This window comes from Garra rufa, chromosome 10 (assembly GCF_049309525.1).
Source record: "Garra rufa chromosome 10, GarRuf1.0, whole genome shotgun sequence".
NCBI classification, from domain to species: domain Eukaryota; kingdom Metazoa; phylum Chordata; class Actinopteri; order Cypriniformes; family Cyprinidae; genus Garra; species Garra rufa.
The window spans coordinates 15,001,789-15,026,069 of record NC_133370.1 but is presented as its reverse complement, the minus strand read 5'-3'; the positions used below and the strand labels follow the sequence as shown (position 1 = coordinate 15,026,069).

Sequence of the window (24,281 nt, the reverse complement as noted above, 5' to 3'; positions counted from 1 at the left end):
TAACTGATCTAAGAGGGTCGTCATGGCGAGGCGTTAATCCCGTCTGTCTGCACAAGCCTTGGCATCGATGCCCGCCGTCACTCGTTGCCTCTGCTGTGATGTCTGATTGAGAGCCGTGTGTCTACGCAAGCGGAGACTGTCGGTGCCACAGGCTGCTCTGTAGATGACAACAGGATTGACGTCAGCTTCGGACAACACCACAAACCCTGTTACTAATTCATGCTGAAAAACAGAACTTTATGCTCTCTCAAAATCGGTAGAATCACAAACAGGGGCTCTTGTCTTTATTTCTCTCACTCTCTCTGTTTCTCACTGTCAGATATGTCGCTTATGTGGATGTCTTTGGTAGCATTTTCTAGCGAGTGTTCACTGTGCTTGTCATTGCAGGGGATCCGTGCACCGTTTCTTCTCAGCTGGAGCTAGAGGAGGCCTTACGTCTCTATGAACTCAACAAAGACTCGGAGCTCATTATTCACGGTATGCTGGGATTTGGCTTTTGATGTGGGTGGGTTACATATGCTTTTGTACTCGGTGTAGTTCTATAGATTCTTGAAAGAATTATGACAGATGAAGTCTTACACCGTGGCTTAAGCAGATGTGAGGTGAAAAAGCGGCAAATAGGGCCCTGTGAATTTTTTCTATTTTTTTTTTAACTCAGAAATGAAATTTACCCCTTGACTTACTCACTCTCAAGCCATCCTAGGTGTATATGACTTTCTTCTTCCAGACGAATAGAATCTGAGTTATATTAAAAATGTCCTGGCTCTTCCAAGCTCTACAATGGCAGTGAATGACTGTTGATTTTTTTTTAAATACAATAAAGTGCGTCCATTCATCATAAAAGGGGGTTAATAAAGGCCTTCTGCAAAAGCGATTCATTTTTGTTAGAATAATATCCAGATTTAAAACTTTATAAACAGTAATCTCTAGCTTCCACTAAAAGCAGTCAACATTTTTATTTACAAATCTTTGTTTTGTACTTCTAATTCATGACCTGTATTTTGTTTTGCTCTCTTTTCTGCATTTCTGCATTCGTCACTGTGTTTGTCTACATCCGCTGGAACTCTTCTCTCTTGTGAACATGCGTACAACAGTTACCAGAAGATAGATTACAGTTTATAAAGATATTTTTCTTATTCAAACACACTGATTTACTTCAGGAGGCCTTTATTACCCTGTCCTGTACTTTTTATGATGGATGGATGGATGCACTTTATTGGACTTAAAAAATAAACCGCCATTCACTGCCATTATAAAGCTTGAAAGAGCCAGAACATTTTTTAATATAACTCAGGTTGTATTCGTCTGAAAGAAGAAAGTCTAGGATGACTTGAGGGACAGTAAATCATAGGGTAGTTTTCGTTTTTGGGTGAACTATCCCTTTAATTTAAAACAATGAAATTAGTCTTTTAAATTGTAATTAAACTAAATAAAACAATTCCTCAGCAAAGTGCTGCACAACAGAGTTTAAGTGTTTAAATTAATCCAAGGATGAAAAATTGTGACATTCCTGAAGAAAAAACAATGTTTTAGAATGTACAATATAAAAATATTTCACTCCTTCATTTCTTCAACCAAACTTCTATTTTGGTGGGTTGTTTGTTTATGTGGTGTGTCCTTATATAGAGACAACAGACGTTGAAAACACCATGAGTGCCATGCATGCTTGAGTATGTGTAGTAGGCAAAAACTGCTCATTCACACAAAGACAAACACGCAGAACAAACTTCTTATTTAAATAGCTTTTTTGCAGTTTAATGGTCACAGACACTAGTGCACATTGTGGAAACCATACGGCCCTATAAAAACGATGATCTTTTTAGGGCTGCAACAACGAATCGATAAAATCGATAAAAATCGATTACTAAAAGAGTTGGCAACGAATTTCATAATCGATTCGTTGTGTCGCGCGACGCAGAGACATTTGGTTATTATTATATATTTTAAAAAAAATTGAGTGCAGAGCGGAGTGGACACATTCGGTCTCTCTCCCGCACTGATGCCAGCAGAGTTCGGCGCCTCATAAGCTGTGTTTCCATCCAAAAATGCGAAATTAACTTATGCGCAAAACTGGAACATTTGAGCATAAAGCACCGTTTCTACATATATATATATATATATATATATATATATATATAATAAATTGCTTGCACCTCAGGGCGAGCAGTAGGGATGCGACTGTGAGGAAATTTCCCCACTGGTTAATTTTTTTTCGGAGCAAAAATCTTGTCAAGCACCTCGATCGGCCCCAATGTTCGGCGGAGATTATCTGGTAATGTAATGTCGAAAACATACCACAACCGTAAGGAGAAAGAGGAGCTCTGGTGAGGTGAAATCGTCTTAGTTTTGAATAGGGCTGTGACGCGGCACGTTGTTTTTTTATATATAGGCTGCACTTCAGTCAGCGAACAAGCAGCCTAAAAACACTAAAATAAATCAAAGAAATAATATATTTAATTAAGAAAGTAGCCTAAGAATATTAAATAGGCTATTAAACAAACATTCCTTGCAAAAATGTCCGACAGCTCATCAATTTTTGGCCGACTGAATTTCCAGTCCGACTGTCTTTTTTTCTCTTTCTCTTCCTCATTACACAGCTGCTGATTTTAATAGCAAAGTGATTACATTTATTATCGTTTCTTTAGTTTATAAAGTTAATTAAGAGATATATTTGGAACACTTTTTGTTTGTTAAATTCAAGTTTTTGTTTTTTAAAGTTATGATGACCTAGCAAACAGCGGCAGACAGATCAATAGCCTGCTCAAGTCATCGCGATTTAAATTAAAATCCATTGATATAAAAAACTTAAAACATATCACAATATTAGTTTAATCATTCAATCAAGATAGATCCAAAGTTTGTGCGGAGAGAAGCGCGCTTTGCAGGACATGGAGACGCCAGTGCAATGTGGAATTTCTTTTTTGCTCATAAAGGTAAGAGTAATATACCACCCGGAACTGTAAAGGGTCTACCTTAGTTCGTGTGTACTCACAGTATCAACAAAATGTGCTCTTAAAGAAAACAAACAGAATACGCTTGATATCTTTGGTTTAAACAGGAGCGCTTCACAATAATTAACCGAAACCCAGATAATTGCCTCACAAACACAATATCTATAGAAAGCATTAAATTATTATTTTACTATAAAACGAAATAATTAAAATCGAAAACAAAACTCTTTAATGTAGCAGAAAGTTAGTCAAGTTATCCCGTTCCAGCGTGTAAAGTCACATGACTTTTTTAATGCACACTGAGGAATTTAATTTGAGAGGCTTCTTGATGGGAAATGCATCATGTACACCACAGCAAGCCGCTGTCTTGACGGATAGTATTTTTATAGTTTATTTAGTTAGTTTATTCATAAAAAAGTCTATATATTTGGCAGATGTAAAGCATTCATGTGTATGTTTTTTCTTAGTCCATTTTTATTTTATTTTTTTATTATTATTATTATAACAGTTCAAGGAGCAACATGTTCGTGCACTTTCTAAAGATAGAAGTTAGTTCTGTTTTTGAATAAAGGGTTGTAAATTAATCCCCTTTTTTATCCGATTCATCGATTAATCGAAAAAATAATCGACAGATTAATCGATTATTAAAATAATCGTTAGTTGCAGCCCTAGATCTTTTAGAGTTGTGAACCGCAATAAAATGACAACTTATGGGGGTAGCCCAGTCTGCTTTGAAATCTCACTGGTTCAAATTTCTATGCATTTAAACATCAAATATCTTCTGATTGGCTTTGATTGTGTCACACCACACAGTGGATTTGTATTCAGCTTGTCGCTGGAAACTTGTCACGTCAGACACAGTGTTCGAGTCATAACAGCCATGTCCTTTGAAGCATGACATGTGACATGCAGTGTAGCAGGCCCCTGCTAATGAGCTCAGACCACATTTTGATGTTCAAGCTTGGGTACATGTATTTATTTATTTATAACACACCCTACAGCATTATACGGGTCCTTAGATCATTAGTGGACAGGAGAGATAGGATTCAGGTTGTGATTGACAGAGATGCATTGTTCTGCCTGCTGTGTGAGTTAATTAGTCATGCTGAGGAGGAGACGTCTGGTCACAAGGGCTTTCAGAAAAAGACCCCAACCGACTGTCCGTCAATAGCCGCTCTCCACACCAGCTGACCTCTCAGGCCTGGACAGACTCTGTTTCTTGACCCCAAAGTCCTTATCCGCTGTTAGATGAGGAGAGGTCACAGAGAGGTCATTCTGGAGCTGTTTGTCAGTGCTTTTTTTCATTGTTGCTGTCTCTCCACAGTGTTTCCGTGTGTCCCTGAGAAGCCTGGCATGCCCTGTCCTGGAGAAGACAGTATGTGCATCTTATGTTATAATATGGTCATTTAGATTGTAATGTTTTTTTTTTTGTACACGTTATCCACCTTATTTTTTTAATGTGGAAGTAATGAGAAGTATAACAATGTGCAGTAAATGATAAAACTGTTTGCACTACAAAACAGTGTGTTCATAATTAAGATTATACATTAAAATACTATATTAAGACACACCAGTTCGCAATATCAAGCAGCAAAATTAGCTGTGTATACAGCTAAAAATAGCTGGAAGCCAATGACACCGGAAGCCAGACACATTTAATGTACAAATGGCTGTGCCAGCTTTTATGGGACAAATAAGGTGGAAAGCATGCATTGGGCTGTAATGATAGTAATTAGTAGATTTAATTAATGCCTTAATTTTGTACACAGAGTCCATATACCGGCGTGGAGCTCGACGCTGGAGGAAACTCTACTATGCCAATGGACATGCGTTTCAGGCCAAACGTTTTAACAGGGTACAGACATGCTCTTTTTTATTTTTGAAACCTGCTATGCTTGTTTGAATTAGATGCACATGCCTTCGATATAGTTTAATGTTCCTCTTCCTGTGTTTTCTGTTGTGTACAGCGTGCTCATTGTGCCATCTGCACAGATCGTATCTGGGGCCTGGGAAGGCAGGGATACAAGTGCATAAACTGTAAACTGCTGGTCCATAAGAAATGCCATAAATTGGTCACAGTGGAGTGTGGTAGACAGGTAATACAGGTGAGATATTAGTAAATCCACATGGAATCTGCATGCTGCTTTCATAGTTTCTGTGAAATAAATTTAAATATAAAATAGATTCAACATATAGACATTCTTATTGGTAGCTGAAAGTATAACCAGACATGCCAGATACAGTTGAGGTCAAAAGATTACATACACCTTGCGGAATCTGAAAAATGTTAATTATTTTACCAAAATAAGATCATACAAAATGCATGTTATTTTTATTTAGTACTGACCTGAATAAGACATTTCACATAAAAGACATTTACATATACACTATCAGTCAAAAGTTTGGACACAGTTCCCCATTAAAGAAAATAGGGAAGTGTTTTGGTATTGTAGATTACAAGAAAAAATAATAGTTGAATTTTTTTAAGTGACCCCGTTAAAAAGTTTACATACGCTTGGTTCTTAATACTTTGTTGTTACCTGAATGATCCACAGCTGTGTGTGTGTTTTTTATTTATTTTTTTGTTTGTTTAGTTGACAGTTGTTCATGAGTTCCTTGTTTGTGCTGAACAGTTAAACTGCCCATTGTTCTTCAGAAAAATCTTTCAGGTCCCACAAATTATGTTTTTTTAGCAGTTTTGCATATTTTAACCCTTTTCAACAATGACTGATCTATATTTTCACACTGAGGACAACTGAAGGACTCATATGCAACTATTACAGAAGGTTAAAACGCTCACATTAATCAAGCATATGAAAACATTTGAATGGGGTCATTTTTATAATTTCAACTATTATTTTCTCTTGTGTGAACTTCTTTCATGTGAAATGTCTTATTCAGATCAGTACAAAAAAAAAAAGCATTTTGTATGATCCCACTTACTTTGGTCAAATGTAACCCTGGACCAGAAAACCAGTCGTAAGTAGCATGGGTATATTTGTAGCAATAGCCAACAATACATTGTATAGGTCAAAATTATTGATTTTTCTTTTATGCCAAAAATCATTAGGATATTAAGTAAAAATCATGTTCCATGAAGATATTTTGTAAATTTCCTAGCGTAAATGTATCAGCTTAATTTTTGATTAGTAATATGCATTGCTAAGAACTTCAATTGGACATTTGGACACCCTCAGATTCCAAATTTTCAAATAGTTGTATCTCGCCATTGCCAAATGTTTCAGATAATGTGTAAATCTCAATTTCAAAAAATGGACCCTTATGACTGGTTTTGTGGTCCAGGGTCACAAATAATTAACATTTTGCAGATTCTGCCAGGTATATGTAAACTTTTGACCTGAACTGTATTTAATAAATCAGTGGGAGAGATGGATAAATTTGGATGTTCAGTTTATAGACTCATGTAGACTTACATGTTAGACACATGTTTTCTGCTCATAACACTATGAAATTCAATCCGTCTTTATTTTTGACCTTCATACTATTTTTCTAGGACCCAATGATTGGAAGAATCGATCCAGGGTCCACTCCATCAGAGCACGCGGATCAAGGTACTATAGAGTCTCATCTGTATTTGTCAAACACTACACATGCACTTGTCATTATATATCTATCTTTTGTGTTTCTTACTATTTCCTTACTACTTTGTGTTTGGATGCCAGACTAATACTTATAAAATCAATTTTCAGGAAAGAATGCACTTTTAAGATTTTCAATTAAGCTCGCAATCTGTTTGCGAAAAGAATGTTCTTTTAAAGCTCTCCATCTGAGTTTAAGTTGTTCTGCCTGGGGTCAGATAATAATCAACCTTCTGTACCTTGCTCAGACTTTTCAAATGGCTGTTTCAGAATTTCAATGTTTTTTTTTTTGTAAGAATATAAATATCAAAGTTTAATCAGGTATGGTTTTTATGAACTAGAATTGATACAAAAAAAAACTCAATCCCATGATAACCTGGAACAAGAGGTTCTGAATAAAAAAAAAAACAAGCAGATGAATTTGCCATGTGTTTTGTTAGCAAAGTCACTAACTAAAAAGTAACTTGTAATGCAGAGGTGTTAAACAGTGTTCATCTGAGTTATTGCATTCATTAAGTCACTAAATTGATTCACTAAGATCTATAGAGGCTCATTGATGCCACTGATTTTCATCTTGAGGGGTTTTAAATGACTGGATGAGCTAAGCCGACGTTTCCCTTTAGTAATTAGGCGTGTGCTTGCACTGAAACAGATTGATGCATTGAGCAGCCTACAGGCGTGAGTCTTCTCACAAGATTAAGCTTGTTTGTTGGAATTAATGACGTGAACAAGCTCATGGCTTTAGTTACAGTGCTGGTCAGATAAATTTCAATTCCCCTGTTTTTTTCAAAGTGCTTTATTTATCAAAGTGCCTGGTTTGGTTTCGAGGCTTGTGAATTAGATTTGTGTGAGTATATTAATGAATAATGGCCACAGGATGACTTTCCTTGTTTCTCTTTGTTGTTTTTTAGTTCTAGACAAGAAGAACTCAACGGAAAGTATCAATCATGAGGGAGAGGAGCATGAGGTAAGACATGCTTTGGCCTTGTTTACTCCTGGTTTTAACATCCATCTCAGTTGATCCATTCACTAGTGCTAAATGCCACTTCTCACGAACTCCATCTCTTCAAGCACTGTGAGCGTAAGTCACTTATAATGTGCATTTGACAACGTGGCATGCCAGCCATCTTCCTTTTGTTTATAAATCTGTTGTCAACAAAAGAGAAGCTTTAAGGTCTCCTTGCAGTTTTATCCCAGAATAAAAGCTTGATTGTTGATGGTGTTATTATTATATAGTTGTATTGAATGGGAAAAAGGTATGTTTGATGATCTCCCAAGGGCATTTAAGCATTTACACTGCAAATGCAATGTACACAAATGTGTTTTTAATGTGGTTTGCACAGTCAGATCTTAAAATGTTTTAGTACTTCCCACTTGTTGATCTAATTGTTCCAAATGAATGTTAGTACCAGGTGTAAATGGCACCATAATGAACGTTTTGTTTGATTAGATGAGCTTTCAGCACTGCATTCTCAGACAGATGATCAGGCTGAAGTTGTCACTCAGAGAAAGGGATGGGGGGGTGTGCACAAGGTTCATACGGGCCGTATTGATTTCCTTTAGTGGAGCTAATAAAGTAACCTTCTATCAGGGTCATTAGCATCTGATTAAGGGCATGTGTTCCTGTAGCTCTGTTGCAGTCATGGGAAACGTGCGTCTTAAGGGAAAAACAAAGGGAAAGGACAGGGAAGAGCACCAAGACATGTAAAAAGAGAAGAGATTGATTATTTATATACACTACAAAAGTTTTAGAACAGTAAGATTTTTAATGTTTTTTTTTATTATAGACGTCTCTTCTGCTCACCAAGCCTGCATTTATTTGATGCAAAGTACAGCAAACACAGTAAAATTGTGAAATATTTTTACTATTTAAAATTTCTGTTTTTCTATTTGAATAAATGTAAAAAATATATAATTTATTCCTGTGATCAAAGCTACATTTTCAGCATCATCATTCATTCTAGAAATGAATACTTATAATTTAGCAAGGATGCTTTAAATTGATCAAAAGTGATGATAAAGACATTTATAATGTTACGAAAGATTTCTATTCAAGGTAAATGCTGTTCTTCTGAAACCGAAAAAAAATCTACTCAGCTGTTTTTAACATAATAACCAGAATATTAGCAGCAAATCAGAATATTGGAATGATTTCTGAAGGATCATGTGGCTGGAGTAATTATGCTAAAATTCAGCTTTGAAATCACAGGAATAAATTACATTTTAAAATATACTCAAAGAGAAATCGGTTATTTTAAATAGTAAAAATATTTTTTTTAATTGTTTCGGTTTTGTTGTACTTTGGATCAAATAAATGCAGGCAAAGTAACTAATCAATTTGGGCTGAAATTAAGATAATTTCAAGTTTTATTGTGATAAATAAGAAAAGCATTTAATAGACATTACAAATCATTATAAAAAATAATAATTTTAATTTATGGCTACAATGTGCCAATAATGTTGAAATTATTAAAAAAAAAAAAAATGAAATGAAACTATAAATATGAGACTAAAACTTTCTTGGAGATGTACAATAGTTCTGTTGTGGTGTTGTTTGGAACAATTCTGTCAGTAAACAGACAATACGGTTCTAAAGTGTCACCCAAAAATGAAAATTCTGTCATTATTTACTCACCCTTATGTGGTTCCAAACCTGCAAGACCTTCGTTCTTCTTCGGAACACAAATTAAGATATTTTTGTTGAAATCCGAGAGCTATCTGACTCTGTGTTGACACCAACACAACTACCACGTTCAAGTACCAGAAAAAATTAAGGACAAAACAGTTAAAATCAGTGAATGTGACATCAGTGGTTCAACTGTAATGTTATAAAGGTATGAGAATATTTTTTGTGCGCAAAGAAAACAAAAATAGCGACTTTATTCAACAATTTCTTCCATAATTTTCATTTTTGCGTGAACAATCCCTTTAACTGTTGTATAAAATCAGTATTAGTTTTGCAATCGTGCAGATATTCAGGGGAAAAAACAGCATTCTTGCTCGTATGATACTACTAAACTATGTCATATGATATAAATATAAGACGAAACCCATACAGGGGCATTGCTTGTCCTCATATCTGGAATTTAAGGGGCATATGACTGCATTCCAGTTGGCTACATCACACAATGTGTATATAAATATAAATAAATAAAAGATGTTAGTAGTTTAATATTCTCTTTGTCTATCCCTCAGGCTGTGGGCAGTCGGGAGTCAGGGAAGGCTGTGTCCAGTTTGGGGCTAACAGACTTTGACCTGCTCCGAGTGATCGGCAGGGGCAGCTACGCCAAGGTGCTGCTGGTGCGCCTCAAAAAGACAGAACGTATCTACGCCATGAAGGTGGTGAAGAAGGAGCTGGTGAACGATGACGAGGTGACATTTCATACAATGCGAATGTGAAAAGATACCACTCAGGGCTCTAGACTAACTTTTTGCACTGGTTGCACTGGTGCGCCTAACTTTTTTTCTTAGGTGCACCAGCACAAAAGTTAGGTGCACCCAAATTTTCAACCGCATCACATTTAACACCGCAGTTTTACAAGTTAACTTTTATTATTTATTTATTTAGTTGGTGTTACACTGTGTTTGGTTATGTGCTGATTACATTATTTGCTGCAGCACCTTCACTGTCATTTTGCATTTTTATAGAAATAAAAAATAATTTACTGCAGTTGGAAAATGTAAGCTACAATTCTAAACAGAGTTACCAAGTCTATATGACATAACTAGCCCAATGGCCAGCCAAGAACAACCCAAAATAGCGTACTGAATATATCCCAAATATCCAAAATTTTTATAAATAAAATACACATTTTACAGTTGTGCACATTGATCATAAACACAGCTCAAAGGCTTCCTACTCGTAGCCTTTACAAAACCTAACATCCAGCACCGTTTTATAGGTATAACGCAACAATTTTAAATACAGGCATTTTATTGAAATTTAATTTCTGCAATATTTTAAACCTTTAAACCACTGGGGGAAATGAACCCAGGGCAACAGTTTAAAAGTAGACCAATTCGTTGGGGAAAAAACGCGGACTTGGCAACCCTGCATCCAACACGAGCTGCTGGAGTTAATGTCATTGCACACATGAGTATTAAATTTCCGCACGTTAAAAAATAAATACGAACTCAGGTTATTATGTTAATCGAGTTTACACACTGCCTCTGAAACTTTCGTCCGTCATAAAAAAAAAAATTCAGATCAGGTTCGATTTTCTGCATTTTGCATCCATAATAAGCATTTTCATATGAAAGGATGGCGAATATGAGAAAACTGAAAAAACGCATACAAAAATCGGACTCAGTGTGCAATGACCTTTAGATTTGACTGATCACGGGTCGAAAGTAAGGAGAGATGACTAAAAAAAAACATGCTAGAGGATTTGCTGCTCAATCTTGTGTTCACTGACAAATTATAAGATGCGCTGCTCCCTTACAGAGTGCGCGTTATCGCAAAATCAAAAGTAAAAGTAAACCGAGCGACCACTCATTTAAAAGCTATTTCAATACCATCCATATAGAAAGTGCGAAAATTATATACAATATTAGAATGTTTGCGGGTGCGGGCGGTAAGAAAAAAATATCGTTCTTTTCATCTTCTCTCATAATCCGCGGCTACATCCACTGTTTACCTGATGGGCTACAGTACTCACCTCTCTCTGTCTGACTGCATCACATGCATTTTCAAACGTACACACAAGTACAGGAATATCTGGACCACGGCCAATCAGAGGGGGGGCGGAATCCGTCCTTCATCTCTGATTGGTTTAGACCACGATATGGGCCTAATGTGTGTCTGTTCTTGAACAACAGGGAGACTTTAAGAGTCACGGAGTTTCGTTTTTTTTCCCCCTCGAACGGCTGGTCGCACTGGTGCAACCTTTGATTTTTGGTCGCACTCTAGAGCCCTGCCACTTATGTCACATCAGATTGCATTCATAATAGTTATGAACTGTACTAGGGCTGCACGATATTGGGGGAAAATTACATTGCGATATATTTTTTTCTTGCGATATATATTGCGATGTGTACAAATTCATTTATGTTCATCAGGTTGTTTTGAACTGCTTAAAAATCAAATAATAATTCAAGAATAATTGGGGTAATTTTGTAAGCATTTTCAAAGAATAAAAAAGTAAAAGTACAGTATAATCAAAACCCTGAAATAAAATACTTTTTAAAGCTTATTTTGGGTAGTTTCATAAACAGTTTGACTCACCGTATTCACTGTCAATTCAGGCAAATCAAGGCTCTAATATGAAATTAATAATGAATGTTTCTTTTACCCTGATGAAAGGGAAATCAGCTTCTTCCTTTCACGAAAAACTTTAAAAGCTTAGCCAAGATGGAGGAACAGCTGATCATCGCTGTTACAGGGATAACATTTTTTAGCAGCAGAGCTACTGCAAGCAATTTTTAGTTTTGGAAATCCATTTATCTTTGTTTATTTATCTTTGCTGAAACTTTCACGTCTTTAGGAGAGCGCGGGTCATGGTTGCTTAGCAACGGCAGACGCCACTCTGCCACTCAAGTTACAGAGCGCTTTGGAAAGAAGGAGAACGCGACGCGCCTAGTGTTTTCCACGCGTTTTTAGGCGCGACATGTGAACGGTCCCTTAAATTCGTAGTGTTTCCGCGAGTTGTGGCAACATCTGCCAGGCACTCCCGACAAAGCACCTGTTTTTGGTCAGCAGCATCCCTTTTGTATCCAAAATACTTCCATATGACCGACGTTGCGTTTCTTTTTGCGACCAAATCTTCCATTTCGGCGCTTTTCTCCCGTCCCGCGCTCATTTTGCCATGCGCACGCAGAGACTGCATGCATGAAGCAACGTGTGCATTGTAGTTTTTAAAGAACCCTTAAATATGAGTTAATTACTTTATTTTAGACAAATATAGATCCGTGAATAGAAAGTTTAGAAATATAGAAAGTACATTTTAAAATCAGACACACATAATTTTTTTTTGCCCTGCATCGTGACTGCCACGATGTGACTATCGCGCATGCGTACATCGCGATGACGATGCTGAAACGACCTATCGTGCAGCCCTAAACTGTACCAAGTTCAAACAAACCACATCCCAGACTACCTTTAAGAAACTGCTGCTGGGGTGACACCCACCAAAAGATTGAAAGTGTTCTTGACACTTCACAACTTAAAATGTGTCTTCTGACACTAAATTACTTGGCTTGACTGCAGAATAAAACAAGCAAAGAGCCGCCTCTGGCTTTAATCTTTCCAGGATGTGTGGAAGTACACATACAGATTGACTAGATGTTGATGAAGTGGGCATTTAACGTTGATTAGATGCACTTAAGCCTGGTGTGATGAATTGACAGCAACAGCCAATGGTCAATAATTGCAGCTGCGCTCTACTGGCCCTGCAGTGCTTCTTTAAGCGAGTCTCACGGTCAGAGGTATTTTTACCAGGCTGTCAATGAAAGGTCCTAGTTTTTCACTTTGTATCTGTCCATTGTGAGTCTCCTCACATCCAGGAGCAGCTCCTTGGGAAGACCTGGTGCCCCTGTCTTTTAAACCTTTATCAGTTTTCAGCCTTGTGAGGCGCTTCTACTCAATACAGTCCTGAATGTCCTTCCAAATGTTTCCCCTACTGACAGAAAGAATGCTCTGCTTTTCAATGGAAGATTGATTTTGTGTGTGTGTGTGTTTGTGTGTTTGTGTGTGTGTGTGTGTGTGTGTGTGTGTGTGTGTTTGTTCTTCTCTTTCTTGTTCTTCAGGATATTGACTGGGTTCAAACAGAAAAGCATGTGTTTGAGCAGGCTTCCAACCATCCCTTCCTGGTTGGACTTCACTCCTGCTTCCAGACAGAGAGCAGGTCTGTGCATAAATATTAAAGAAATAATATTTATATTGGTTCTTAGGCCATTCTTATTGTTCAGCCCTTCAGTTTAGTGTGACCTGTTTTGTTTGTCTGGTGAGGGCTGATGATTATTTAATGCTTTTCTTTCACAGGCTATTCTTTGTAATCGAATATGTGAATGGAGGGGATCTAATGTTCCACATGCAGCGACAGAGAAAACTTCCGGAAGAGCATGCCAGGTATGACGATGCGAGTTGTCTGTCAGTAAAATGGTTCAGTGTTAATGAACAGCCTGAACAGTCTTGCTTGGAATTGAGTTCAGTCTGAATGACACACCACAAGAACAGAAGCACAAATGAGGTCAGTAACTGTTTCTCTTGTTCTTTCCGCTGACAGGTTTTACTCCGCAGAGATCAGTCTTGCCTTGAACTACCTCCATGAGCGTGGCATCATTTACAGGGACCTGAAGCTGGACAATGTTCTGCTGGAGTCAGAGGGACACATCAAACTCACTGATTACGGCATGTGTAAAGTAAGTCTTTTCATTTTAGTTCACTCAAAAATGATAATTCTGTTATTAATTACTCACCCTCATGTCGTTCCAAAGCCGTAAGACCTTCGTTCATCTTCAGAACACAAATTAAAAAATTTTTTTTGGTGAACTATCCCTTTAAAATTATATAAACATGCGATTAATGTCGACTAATCACACATTTAGACGACTAGAAAAATCTTTAGTCGGGGGCAGCACTAATATCAAGTTTGCTGCTATGTCATATTTATTTCATATTCACTGTATACTATATGTAAAATCCACATTACATGCTCTTTATTTGTCAAAATAATTCCAAGTGAACGCAAACATGCCATGTTACTAATTGCACTGCTGGTTACAATTTCCATTTTATTCTGTATTTGTGTAAAATACTATAATAGGATTACTTATCATGAAATATATGTCTGTTTTTAAAATTATTTTTAAAATTTTTCTTCAAATTGATGAATTTTCACTTTTTTTTTCCTAATCATTTTAGTGAATATTATGTAAAATAAATAATTTGACTTCAGAAATTATGCATGTGTTTTTTACTACCGTTAATATTAAATATTGTTATATATCTGATGTAAATCCCATGTATGTGGTCTCTAAGATATAGCCATTGGCCATCAAAAATATCAATCACTAGTTGTGTTGTGTGCCTATGGAAGTCCATTTCTACCACTGAGCAAAAGATAAAAAAGTTAATTATGACCTTTTATCTCACAATTCAGATTTTTTTTTTTTTTTACATCTGACTTTTTTTTTCTCAAAACTGAGTGATACAGTCTTGCAATTCAGACTTTTTTTCTCTTTTCTCTTGTTTTTCTTTATATCTTTTATGAGATATAAACTCGCAATTCTGAGAAATAAAGCCACAGTACTGATAAAGTCGCAATTCTGAGAAATAGTCAAAATTGCGAGATATAAACACAATATTAATCAGTTATCTCAAAATTCTGACTTGATTTCTCTCAATTATTAGTTTATATCACACAATTCTGACGTATAAACACTTAAATGCGAGAAATCAAGTCAGAATTGTGAGATAAAAAGTCGCAATAACCTTTTTCATTTTTTTTATTACGGGTTTCGATATGTGCCTGATTGTTTTTTGTTTTGTTTCAATGTTTATCTCTTATGCAGGAAGGACTGAGACCAGGAGACACAACCAGCACTTTCTGTGGAACCCCCAATTACATTGCACCAGAGATTCTGAGAGGAGAAGACTATGGTAAGCAAAGACAAAGACTTGGCAGCTATGTGCATTAGCACGCAGTGCTTAATCCATTTATTGCTATTAGTGTCTACTTCATGACTTTCTGCCATATGAGTTGATGTCAGTGCTAAGCTTCCCATTTCAAAGGCTCAGGATGATGTATGTGCAACTTTGTGTGTTTTCTTTACAGGCTTTAGTGTGGACTGGTGGGCACTGGGCGTCCTGATGTTTGAGATGATGGCTGGGAGGTCACCCTTTGACATAGTCGGCAGCTCTGATAACCCTGACCAAAACACAGAAGATTATCTTTTTCAAGGTACGTGACAAGCATTTGTGTTTGGAAAAATCTTTCGTATGTCTCTCAGTATATGTCATGTTTTCTTCTGCTCCTCGTTTGCAGTAATTTTGGAGAAGCAGATCAGAATTCCCAGATCGTTATCAGTTAAAGCTGCTAGCGTGCTGAAGGGTTTCCTCAACAAGGTAAAGCAGACCAAACAGATCAATGTTAATGTCGTTATGTCACATGGACCTGTTATAGTGCTGTCATAATCATTGTTCATCTCCACCTCTGCTTTACCTCTTTCTTTCACTCTAATCTCTCTACATCTGTTTTTTTTTGTTTGTTTTTTTTGCTTCTCACTGATTTCTTTTACACTTTTTTTTGTAGGAGCCAAAGGAACGCCTCGGATGCCACCCTCAGACAGGCTTTGCAGACATCATGGCCCATCCTTTTTTCCGAAATGTAGACTGGGATCTTGTGAGTCACCGCTATCTCTGTTTCCTTTATCTGTATTATTGGATGTTTTGACTCGAGCCCGCAGCGGAAGCATGAGTCATTCGCTGTAGCCTGACGCTAGTGAAACTAAACAGAGGACTTACTGGAGCCTGAAGAACTATTTAGTGCTGTTTATGACCTTGAGTAACCATCCATTTGATTACTCATTCATGTAATTTGACGTGAGCACTATTACCACTTCAAATAACATGTCAGGAACGTCAGCTTTAAAAGTACCGCTCACCTAAAAACTAGTCAATATTTACACCTGTTTTTTTTCTGTTTTTTATAATAATTATACAGTGTTTCAACAAGACAGTATTATATGGTTGCACTATAGACAAAAAACATAGGTTTGAAATGAGATGTGACTAAATGATAGAAATTTGGTAAAATATTCCTTTCAATTTTTCTATATTTAAATTTAAATAATAATTTAAATAATTATGAAATGGTAATTCACATATTTTTTTACACATTCATTTTTCTAATGATCTAGCAAATAAGAAGTGGTTCATGCTTGTATCATGATATGAGCTATCTCGTGTAGAGCCACTGATTTAATGAAGGTGATAAGGTGTCAAATCATTGATTTTTCCGGTCTGAGGTTGTGACAGTGAACTGTATCATGTGTGAGGCAGGTTTAAATGATGTCAAACCAGCAGACGAGACTCAGACGAACACAGTGACCTCTTGTCCCTGTTTGGTCTGGGTGAACACACACACACACACACACACACACACACACAAAGTGGCGGTCAGGCAGTTGAAGGACTCGGATTACACTTTCTACTCAGACAGGCTGCCGTGCTCAAGTCGGCCTACAGGGGGAGCAGAGCCTGACCTTGCAGCCCTGTTAAATTTACAGCATAGAGAAGGCCAAACTAATAGCAGCACTGAACAAACCCTGGAGAGGATTGGTTTGCCTAAATGTAATATTGAATGCTTGCTGAGATTGCTCTTCAGTGGTTTTTGGAGAAAACATACTAACTCAAACTTTTGAACAGTAGTATATTGTTAGACAAGATGTTCTTTTTAACTTTTTGTTGATCAAAGAATCTTGTAAAAATTATCACAGGTTCCAAAAAATATTTAGCAGCACAACATTAATAATAAATCAACATATTAGACAGGGCGGGAACTGTCTGGTGGCAAAAAATTTGAGTTTTATAGTAGGAGTCTATGGAAGCACTGGTTTGAAAGAAAAAAAACAAGGTTTATATTTCCAAATTCTGACTTTTTTTCTCACAATTCTAAGATTCTATCACAATTCTGATAAGAAAAATCAACTTGTCATTCTCTCTTTCCCCTTGGCTTAGAATCATGAGTTTATATCCCACACTTCTGCCTTTTTTTCCTCCGAATTTAACTTTACTGATCCTTACATTCAAAGGCACTATAATGTTTTAATCTTATTCCATGGATTCTACTCATTTCCCTCCACTTGTTAACAGTGTTTTTCTGCCACCACAGTGTGCACGCAGTAGAGGATGGATATCCGAGCCGAGCCCGACGGTACCCGACGGAACCCGACGGGTCGGGCCGGGTTCGGACAGATATTTAGAAAGGATGCTCGGGTTCGGGTCGGGCTCGGTCACCTCAGCGCGATAGTGCGCCCGTGTTATAACGGCACTTTTTGCCCAGTGTGCACTGACGCTCTCATCTGTTGACATTTCCGAACGCTTTTTTTACAGTTGCTTAATAAAAGCGGGCTTTCCACACAAAAAAAGTGCATGTGTCATTAGTATGAGTGAAAAAAGAGATTTTAACTGTGTCGGGCTGGGATCGGGCTCGGACATAAATATCTGAATGCTTGTCGGGCTCGGGTCGGGTTCGGTTACTGCTCTGTCGGACTCGGGCCGGGCTCGGACAGAAAAATGCGGCCCGATCCGCACTCTAGCACGCAGCTGCAAATGATATAACTGTAAAGTCTACTCCAGATTTGTATATTTTAAATTGTAATATTTCACAATATTACTGTTTTTCTTGTATTTTTTTTTTATATATATATATAAATGCAGTCTTAAGCATGACTTTAATCATTTTTTTAAAGTCACCATGAAATCAAATATGACCATTGTAAAAAAAAAAAAAAAAAAAAAATTACAGTGTTGAAGTATTTATTTTAAATGATACATCTCTTCATGGCGTAAGACTCGTAAAAGGAGTTGGACTATATGTCCAATGATCAGGCTTTTAGCACTCTTCTCCAGGAGTTTGATTGACAGGTGATCCGACCAATCATAATGCCCAATCCGCCATTTTGTTCGACGAACAAGCCAGACAGGAAAGTTAATAGAATATTCTTAGTACATTCCAACTTGAAAACTTGAAAATAGCGTATTGACGTATTTCCACGGTTGAGACAACATATCATCTAATGTTGATTCATGTTTATTTCATGCTCTAACTAGCAGGAAGATAGCAATTCAACATTTGAACCACTAGAACTAAGGCGCTACAACAATCACATTAAAGAGCCAAAACATAAAGAGTGATTATGTGTGGCATGAAAACGCAATTCCCTAAGTTAAAGTGACACGTGAACCAATCATGTCTTCCTCTTTGCTACTAGTTGTAGCATGAAATAAACATGAATGAATTAGAATTATGTTAGAGTTTATGTTGTAGAGTTTATAAGTTATATTGTCTCATCTGCAGAAATACACCATAGCTCACTGACTTAATATAACTCCTGTTTGGGTTGTTTTTTGGACAAAATGGCGGATTCAGGATACTCCAGTGAAGGGTGTAACTAGGGCTGGACCATATGACCTAAAATCTAAGTCTTGATTAATTAAACATTTTACCTCAGTTACAATTAATAAACGCTTATTTACTGCGAGACGCAGTAATCCGTTTAATTCGGATATACGTCACAAAAGGAAGAAAAAAGACTATCGCAACTTTTGTTTCCTTCCGACTGTGGTAATAATGATAGGAATAGGTTACTGTTTGTTTCTTTATCTTTTAAAACCACTGCCATATGCAATTACTGGTTAATATTTAGTGAAATAAGCTCTCGTGCTAAAGTGTCAGACTGCTTTATGACACAGTCATAGTCGTTAATTGACTCATGTTAACTGCATTTTTCAGATGGAGCAGAAGCAAGTGGTTCCGCCCTTCAAGCCCAACATCTCCGGCGAGTTTGGCCTGGATAACTTTGATGCCCAGTTCACCAATGAGCCCATTCAGCTCACGCCTGACGATGAGTGAGTGTCTGTTCATGTGTATCTGTCTGTGTCCCGCCTTAAGCTTTCTGAATCAGACCTCAGGCACCATTAATCTGCTTCAGATCTTTACCACAGCAATGCACGTTTCATCAGGAAGTAATATTACATTTACGATCCCTAATGACACATTACAGTTCTGCGAACAGGATTCCGTTTCCACATATCCCTGTTTTCCAGGAACATGTTTTACAGTCTGGTACAGCCGTAGTGAGTTAAATGTGCCAGAGCAGTTAAGACTGATTGATTATGTCTTTGTCTCCCTCCCAGTGATGCTGTAAAGAAGATCGACCAGTCCGAGTTTGAAGGTTTTGAGTACATCAACCCTCTGCTGATGTCCGCCGAGGAGTGTGTGTGAACGGCCTGTTACTTGCATATCATCGCTGCCTTTTTTTGCATGGTCACAAACAATCAACGGAAACAACAAGCTGACTTCATTTTGTTGGGACCAGAAACATTAACTTTGCCAAACCTCTTTCACTTTCTGCCATTTGTAACCACTAGTCCTTAAGTCTATTTTTTCTCGTTTATTTTTGTATCATGTAAATCAGCACTGAAATCTATCAGTGCCTTTATGTGTCGTCCAACGTAGTTGGAATGCCAGTTTTACAGTAGGTTACTGAACACTCTGCAAACTAAAGGAAAAGAAAGACTGTGATGGTACGCAGGACCTCGTCATTTGTATATATTTAAGAAAATGCATTGAGCATATATAGTAAGCCATTTTTAAACTCTATACCAGATGGGATATTCTTGAAGCTTTTTCTGAGTATCTGTTCTGCCTCTCCTCAAAAAAGGTGTAGAAGAGGAAGAAAACTTTATAGTTTGTTTTATTGTTATTTTTTTATTTAAGAATACGGTCATCTATATGAAATGTGCACAATGTGTTGAATCAGAGTTTTCCATAAGTTGTTTTAAGGGCATGTGGCCTCGATTGAAGTGGGTATCAAACTTGTAAGAATGGAGCAGGGAACACTAATGAACACTGTTGTAAATACTGACAAGCTGTGAACGGAGAAGTTTTCTGAGAAAATAGACGTGAAATACAACAGTTTTCTTCAACGCAGGACCAAAATAAGACACTAAAATGAGTATGTTCCTGTCAGTGCTCTTTATTGAGACGAGGTAAAAGTATGTTATACTCTTTGACTGCTGCATGTATAAAGTATTTCTCACTTTTATTCTTTTATTTCTTGCTTTTTGTTAAATGTGATTCGTTGCCATATCTGGTTATGATATTACATTTAAATACTTTCTACATTGAACGTCAATGAACGTGTTCATTGTTTCTCACTACAGTTACGGAAGAGCTTTTGTTTTGTTGTTAATTTTGTCCCTGTGGGGGATTTCTAGTCAGGGGCCCTGGATTGTGTTTACCCTTCAAGGCCCCATCAATGGCGCCTGGCTTTCCGGGTGGAGCGTTTTGAAAACAGATCAGGTCTGGACGCATTTTTGTTTGTTTGTGCGTTACATTGAAAGGACTTTTGACAATAATGACCAAATGATGACGCTAAACACAGGCTATTCGTACACAGCATGGCCCTCTTTCATTCCACACCATGCACGTATCAACTCGCTAATATTTTCACAGATGTTCACACTGGTTTCGAGCTGCGAGGAGCTCGTTAGCAACCCGGCGTTATAAATGATTGAATCGCTTAAAGCCCTCGATGCATTCCTAGAAAAAAGTAAACGATCTGCTGATATGTTTTAAAGAAGCATCGGGGGGATGAAGTGGACCTTTTTTTTTTTTTTTTTTTTTTGTATGTTCTGTATATTAATATGCACATTGAAAAACACTATCAACTGACTGGATTAAACTGTACCACTTTTTTGTTAACACCTAATTAAAGTATTTAAGGAAACTCAACATCTCTCAAGTGTCAAAGCAGTTTGTTTTGTTGTGACTGGACAAAATACACATCAAACTACTTGTAATGAATTTTCTATGCAAAAAGGATTGCATAAAACTAATTGACCTTAAAAATGTGTATTTTTTTGATGAAACATCTGTTCAATAAAACAAAGAGAAAATGCCTTTTTTTCTTCTCAGCAGTATCACACTGAGTAAGAAAGTGAACGTTTGTCACCTTGAGCTAGTTCATTACGTATAGATTGTTTTTACAATGCATCATCAATGGGCCATATTGGCAGCACTAAACGCAAACAATGCCACTGGACCAAATGACAGTCGCATATTTTGCTTTTTATTGCTGCTGAAAATGGTAAATAATTGTCATGTTTAGGGCTGTATTAATCAGTCAGACCGGGAAAAAAACATTTGGTGTACTATAGATATAGACTGCAAAAAGTTATAACAAATCAAGGATAAGAGTAGCCTGGGTGTCCTCATGCTGCCTTCCGCGCAGCGCGATTTTATTCACGCTGGAGGGTAGCATGGAAACCATGGACCAAATTTTCACCTCAGATAGGGAACCAATCACAGAACGGGGAGGGAGCAGCAAGACGATGACGCCTTCTATGCGTCGCGACTCACCGAAGCAGTTTGTTTATAACTATGGATCCAGCATGGCAGCAAGTTATCATTCGATGCAGCCGTTCACATGTCGCGCCTAAAAACGCGTGGAAAACGCTAGGCGCGTCGCTTTGACCTTTCCAAACCGCTCTGTAGCTTGCGCATGGAAAACGCGAGCGCGTCGCAACCGCGTCGCTTCCATTATGCGCGCGCATACCGCGCGTCTACATTTGAAATAACGAACTTTAGCGCGCAAAAGACGCGACATGTGAACGGCCCCTTAGATAGTGTTATAGACGGTTTCAACGGCAACAACATAAACAAACGTTACTGCGCATGAGCGCTTTTGTGGCCCAAACTTAACTTCCGGTATACATCCAAATAGAATCAATAACAACAGCTAAGTCCTTCTAGAGTAGATTATTTTTTTAATAACAAGCGAAATATGTTGGCTGCGTAAATTAGACTGATTTATTAAAAATGCAAACTCATTACTTCCCAGTAGGAGGTGCTTTAAGCACGAGAAACGAGGTTTCCCCGGTAATGGCTATAGACAAAGCAGCTCTTAATTTAAAAACGCTGCCTTATGCAGGATGAAATGAAAATGACATTTTCTAAAGACAGTCTTTCTTCAGAAATACAGTGATATAAAAACACCCACGCCTGGGTTTGATTTTTAAACGTGTATTACGTTTATTCAACGAAGTCTATTAACAGATTAATGAATTAGTCTATTATTTCCAACTGGAAAATCAGTCGGTTTTTATATCGTGGCAGGTCGCCACAAACACGTACCACAGCACAATAACCTGAGACCAATTTCATTACTCATTATTAGCTGCGTTTGTAGCCCGCGACACGAACCAGACAGATAAACAAACACAGACCGGAAGTTAATTTAGGTCCAGGCGCGTGCGCCCGATGAAACCGTCTATAAGTAGTTTAGAACGCAAGTTTATTTTGAAAAAAGAGCAACTTTTGGCATTAAACCATCGCTCTGTATACGTCATCCGGTATGATTGAAACGATTGGCTATGAGCTACGCACAGGCGCATTTGATAGACATTCGTAGCGCCCAATAAACGGCTCTGGGCATTCGTAAACCACGCCTCAAATACGAGAAAATGACAATAGGTGTTTCTCAATGTCAAGGATACGTCCTTCGCACAAGTATAGGTCTCTGCAGGAAAGTAATGGGAGTTACTAGATCAGGGCGTTTTTAGACCATGGTACCTGATTGGCTGACGTCATAGTGACGGTAGGTTTAGGGGTGGGGTTAGGTAAAGGGAATCATTTCGATATCATGATTTAGAAACACCCAGCAGTTTGAAAACACCCACAAAGTTCAGAAACGCCCACGTTTGCTCTGCAGAGACCTCTTCCTCCCTTCGCAGGACTGGTCCTTCCAAGTCACTTCCTTCAGAGGCTAGGCGAGACTCCTCTTAAGCATTCGGAGAACACATAAATGGAACAGGCTAGCAAGTGCACGTTATTGCGTCATTACCTCAGTGAAAGGTCCACTCTTATCATTCATTTAAAAATAATTACATCCATTACGTCAAATTGCCCCTGTACTGTTTAAACAAACTTGACAGTCAAAAAATCAATATGATTAAAAAGGAGTTTATTGATTTAAAAACGATTATATTGCCTGGGTGAACAGAACTGCGTCCATAGCAACGCTCTGTTTTTCATGGTAACCGTGTGCCGTATACTACGCGGTTGTCTGTTATCAAGAAATAACAGACCAGAATTCAACCAAGCCATTGTAATAATATTTGATATTTAAAAATATTTATAATTTAACAACTATTTGTTAAAGACTTGTCCTATCTCACAAACAAGTTTATTTTTAAATTTCCCCAACTACACTATTTTTAAACTATTGAGCAAAATGATCCCTTCATACCCTTCATGACTCCGCTAACGTCCGACATTTGTATTTTTGAATAAGATAGCAAAGCTGCGCGCATAGGATTGTGGGTGATTTAAGAGCGCGAAGGCTACACTTATGCATCCTTTCCTGTGTATGGGATATTTTTCGAACGAAGGACGCAGTCCTTGGTTGAAATTCCGAGGATCCTCGACATTGGAACAGTCCTTCGACCAATAATGACTGATTGCAGAACAGCAGAACCATACGTCACAGCAGTCACACGGCAGCAGCGCCACGGCAGCAGGCTCAGACGGTAGTGGGCGGAGTCTCCTGCTGCAGCCCAATCAGGTCCCACAAAATATCCGTCCTAAATAGTATTCGAAAATAGAATTGGTATGTCCTAAAAAGTATTCCAAAGATTTCCGGACGGTCTACTACAATTTACCTTTAGAATTCGAAGTACGGATTAATGCGCACTCTAACGGCTATTATATTGCCCACAACACATTGCGTGTTGAACGAGGATTTGATTAGAACTACAAATACGCATAAAAAGTGTAAAAAACTACAAACATGGCGTATATGCGCGACCAACGGATGGGTAGAAAAATGGGGTTTAAGTTATAAATAATCAGTGTGTAACCTTATAAAAAAATATTTATTTAATGTTATTTCGCGTTATATTTCATGTGCAGCAACATAATGAACTTTTATAATGGCAGAAACAAATGATGAGAGTCTGCTGGCCAAAGAGCCCTTCATGTTTCACTTTGAATTTAAGGATGATATG

General features: G+C 37.6%; 1 protein-coding gene across 1 annotated transcript in view; it reads left to right on the top strand.

The window, feature by feature from the left end:
- prkci (protein kinase C, iota) overlaps positions 1-21,009 on the top strand; it is a 29,836-nt gene extending 8,827 nt beyond the window's left edge. Inside the window, exons 3-18 of the mRNA XM_073849114.1 lie at positions 388-477; positions 4,276-4,326; positions 4,721-4,806; positions 4,919-5,056; positions 6,466-6,523; positions 7,462-7,517; positions 9,746-9,922; positions 13,295-13,392; positions 13,530-13,616; positions 13,774-13,909; positions 15,062-15,149; positions 15,325-15,450; positions 15,535-15,614; positions 15,802-15,891; positions 19,006-19,121; positions 19,410-21,009. Coding sequence (XP_073705215.1) covers positions 388-477; positions 4,276-4,326; positions 4,721-4,806; positions 4,919-5,056; positions 6,466-6,523; positions 7,462-7,517; positions 9,746-9,922; positions 13,295-13,392; positions 13,530-13,616; positions 13,774-13,909; positions 15,062-15,149; positions 15,325-15,450; positions 15,535-15,614; positions 15,802-15,891; positions 19,006-19,121; positions 19,410-19,497 — 1,565 coding nt within the window. The 3' untranslated portion in view covers positions 19,498-21,009. The remainder of the gene's footprint in view (positions 1-387; positions 478-4,275; positions 4,327-4,720; positions 4,807-4,918; positions 5,057-6,465; positions 6,524-7,461; positions 7,518-9,745; positions 9,923-13,294; positions 13,393-13,529; positions 13,617-13,773; positions 13,910-15,061; positions 15,150-15,324; positions 15,451-15,534; positions 15,615-15,801; positions 15,892-19,005; positions 19,122-19,409) is intronic.
- Positions 21,010-24,281: the final 3,272 nt, after the last annotated feature.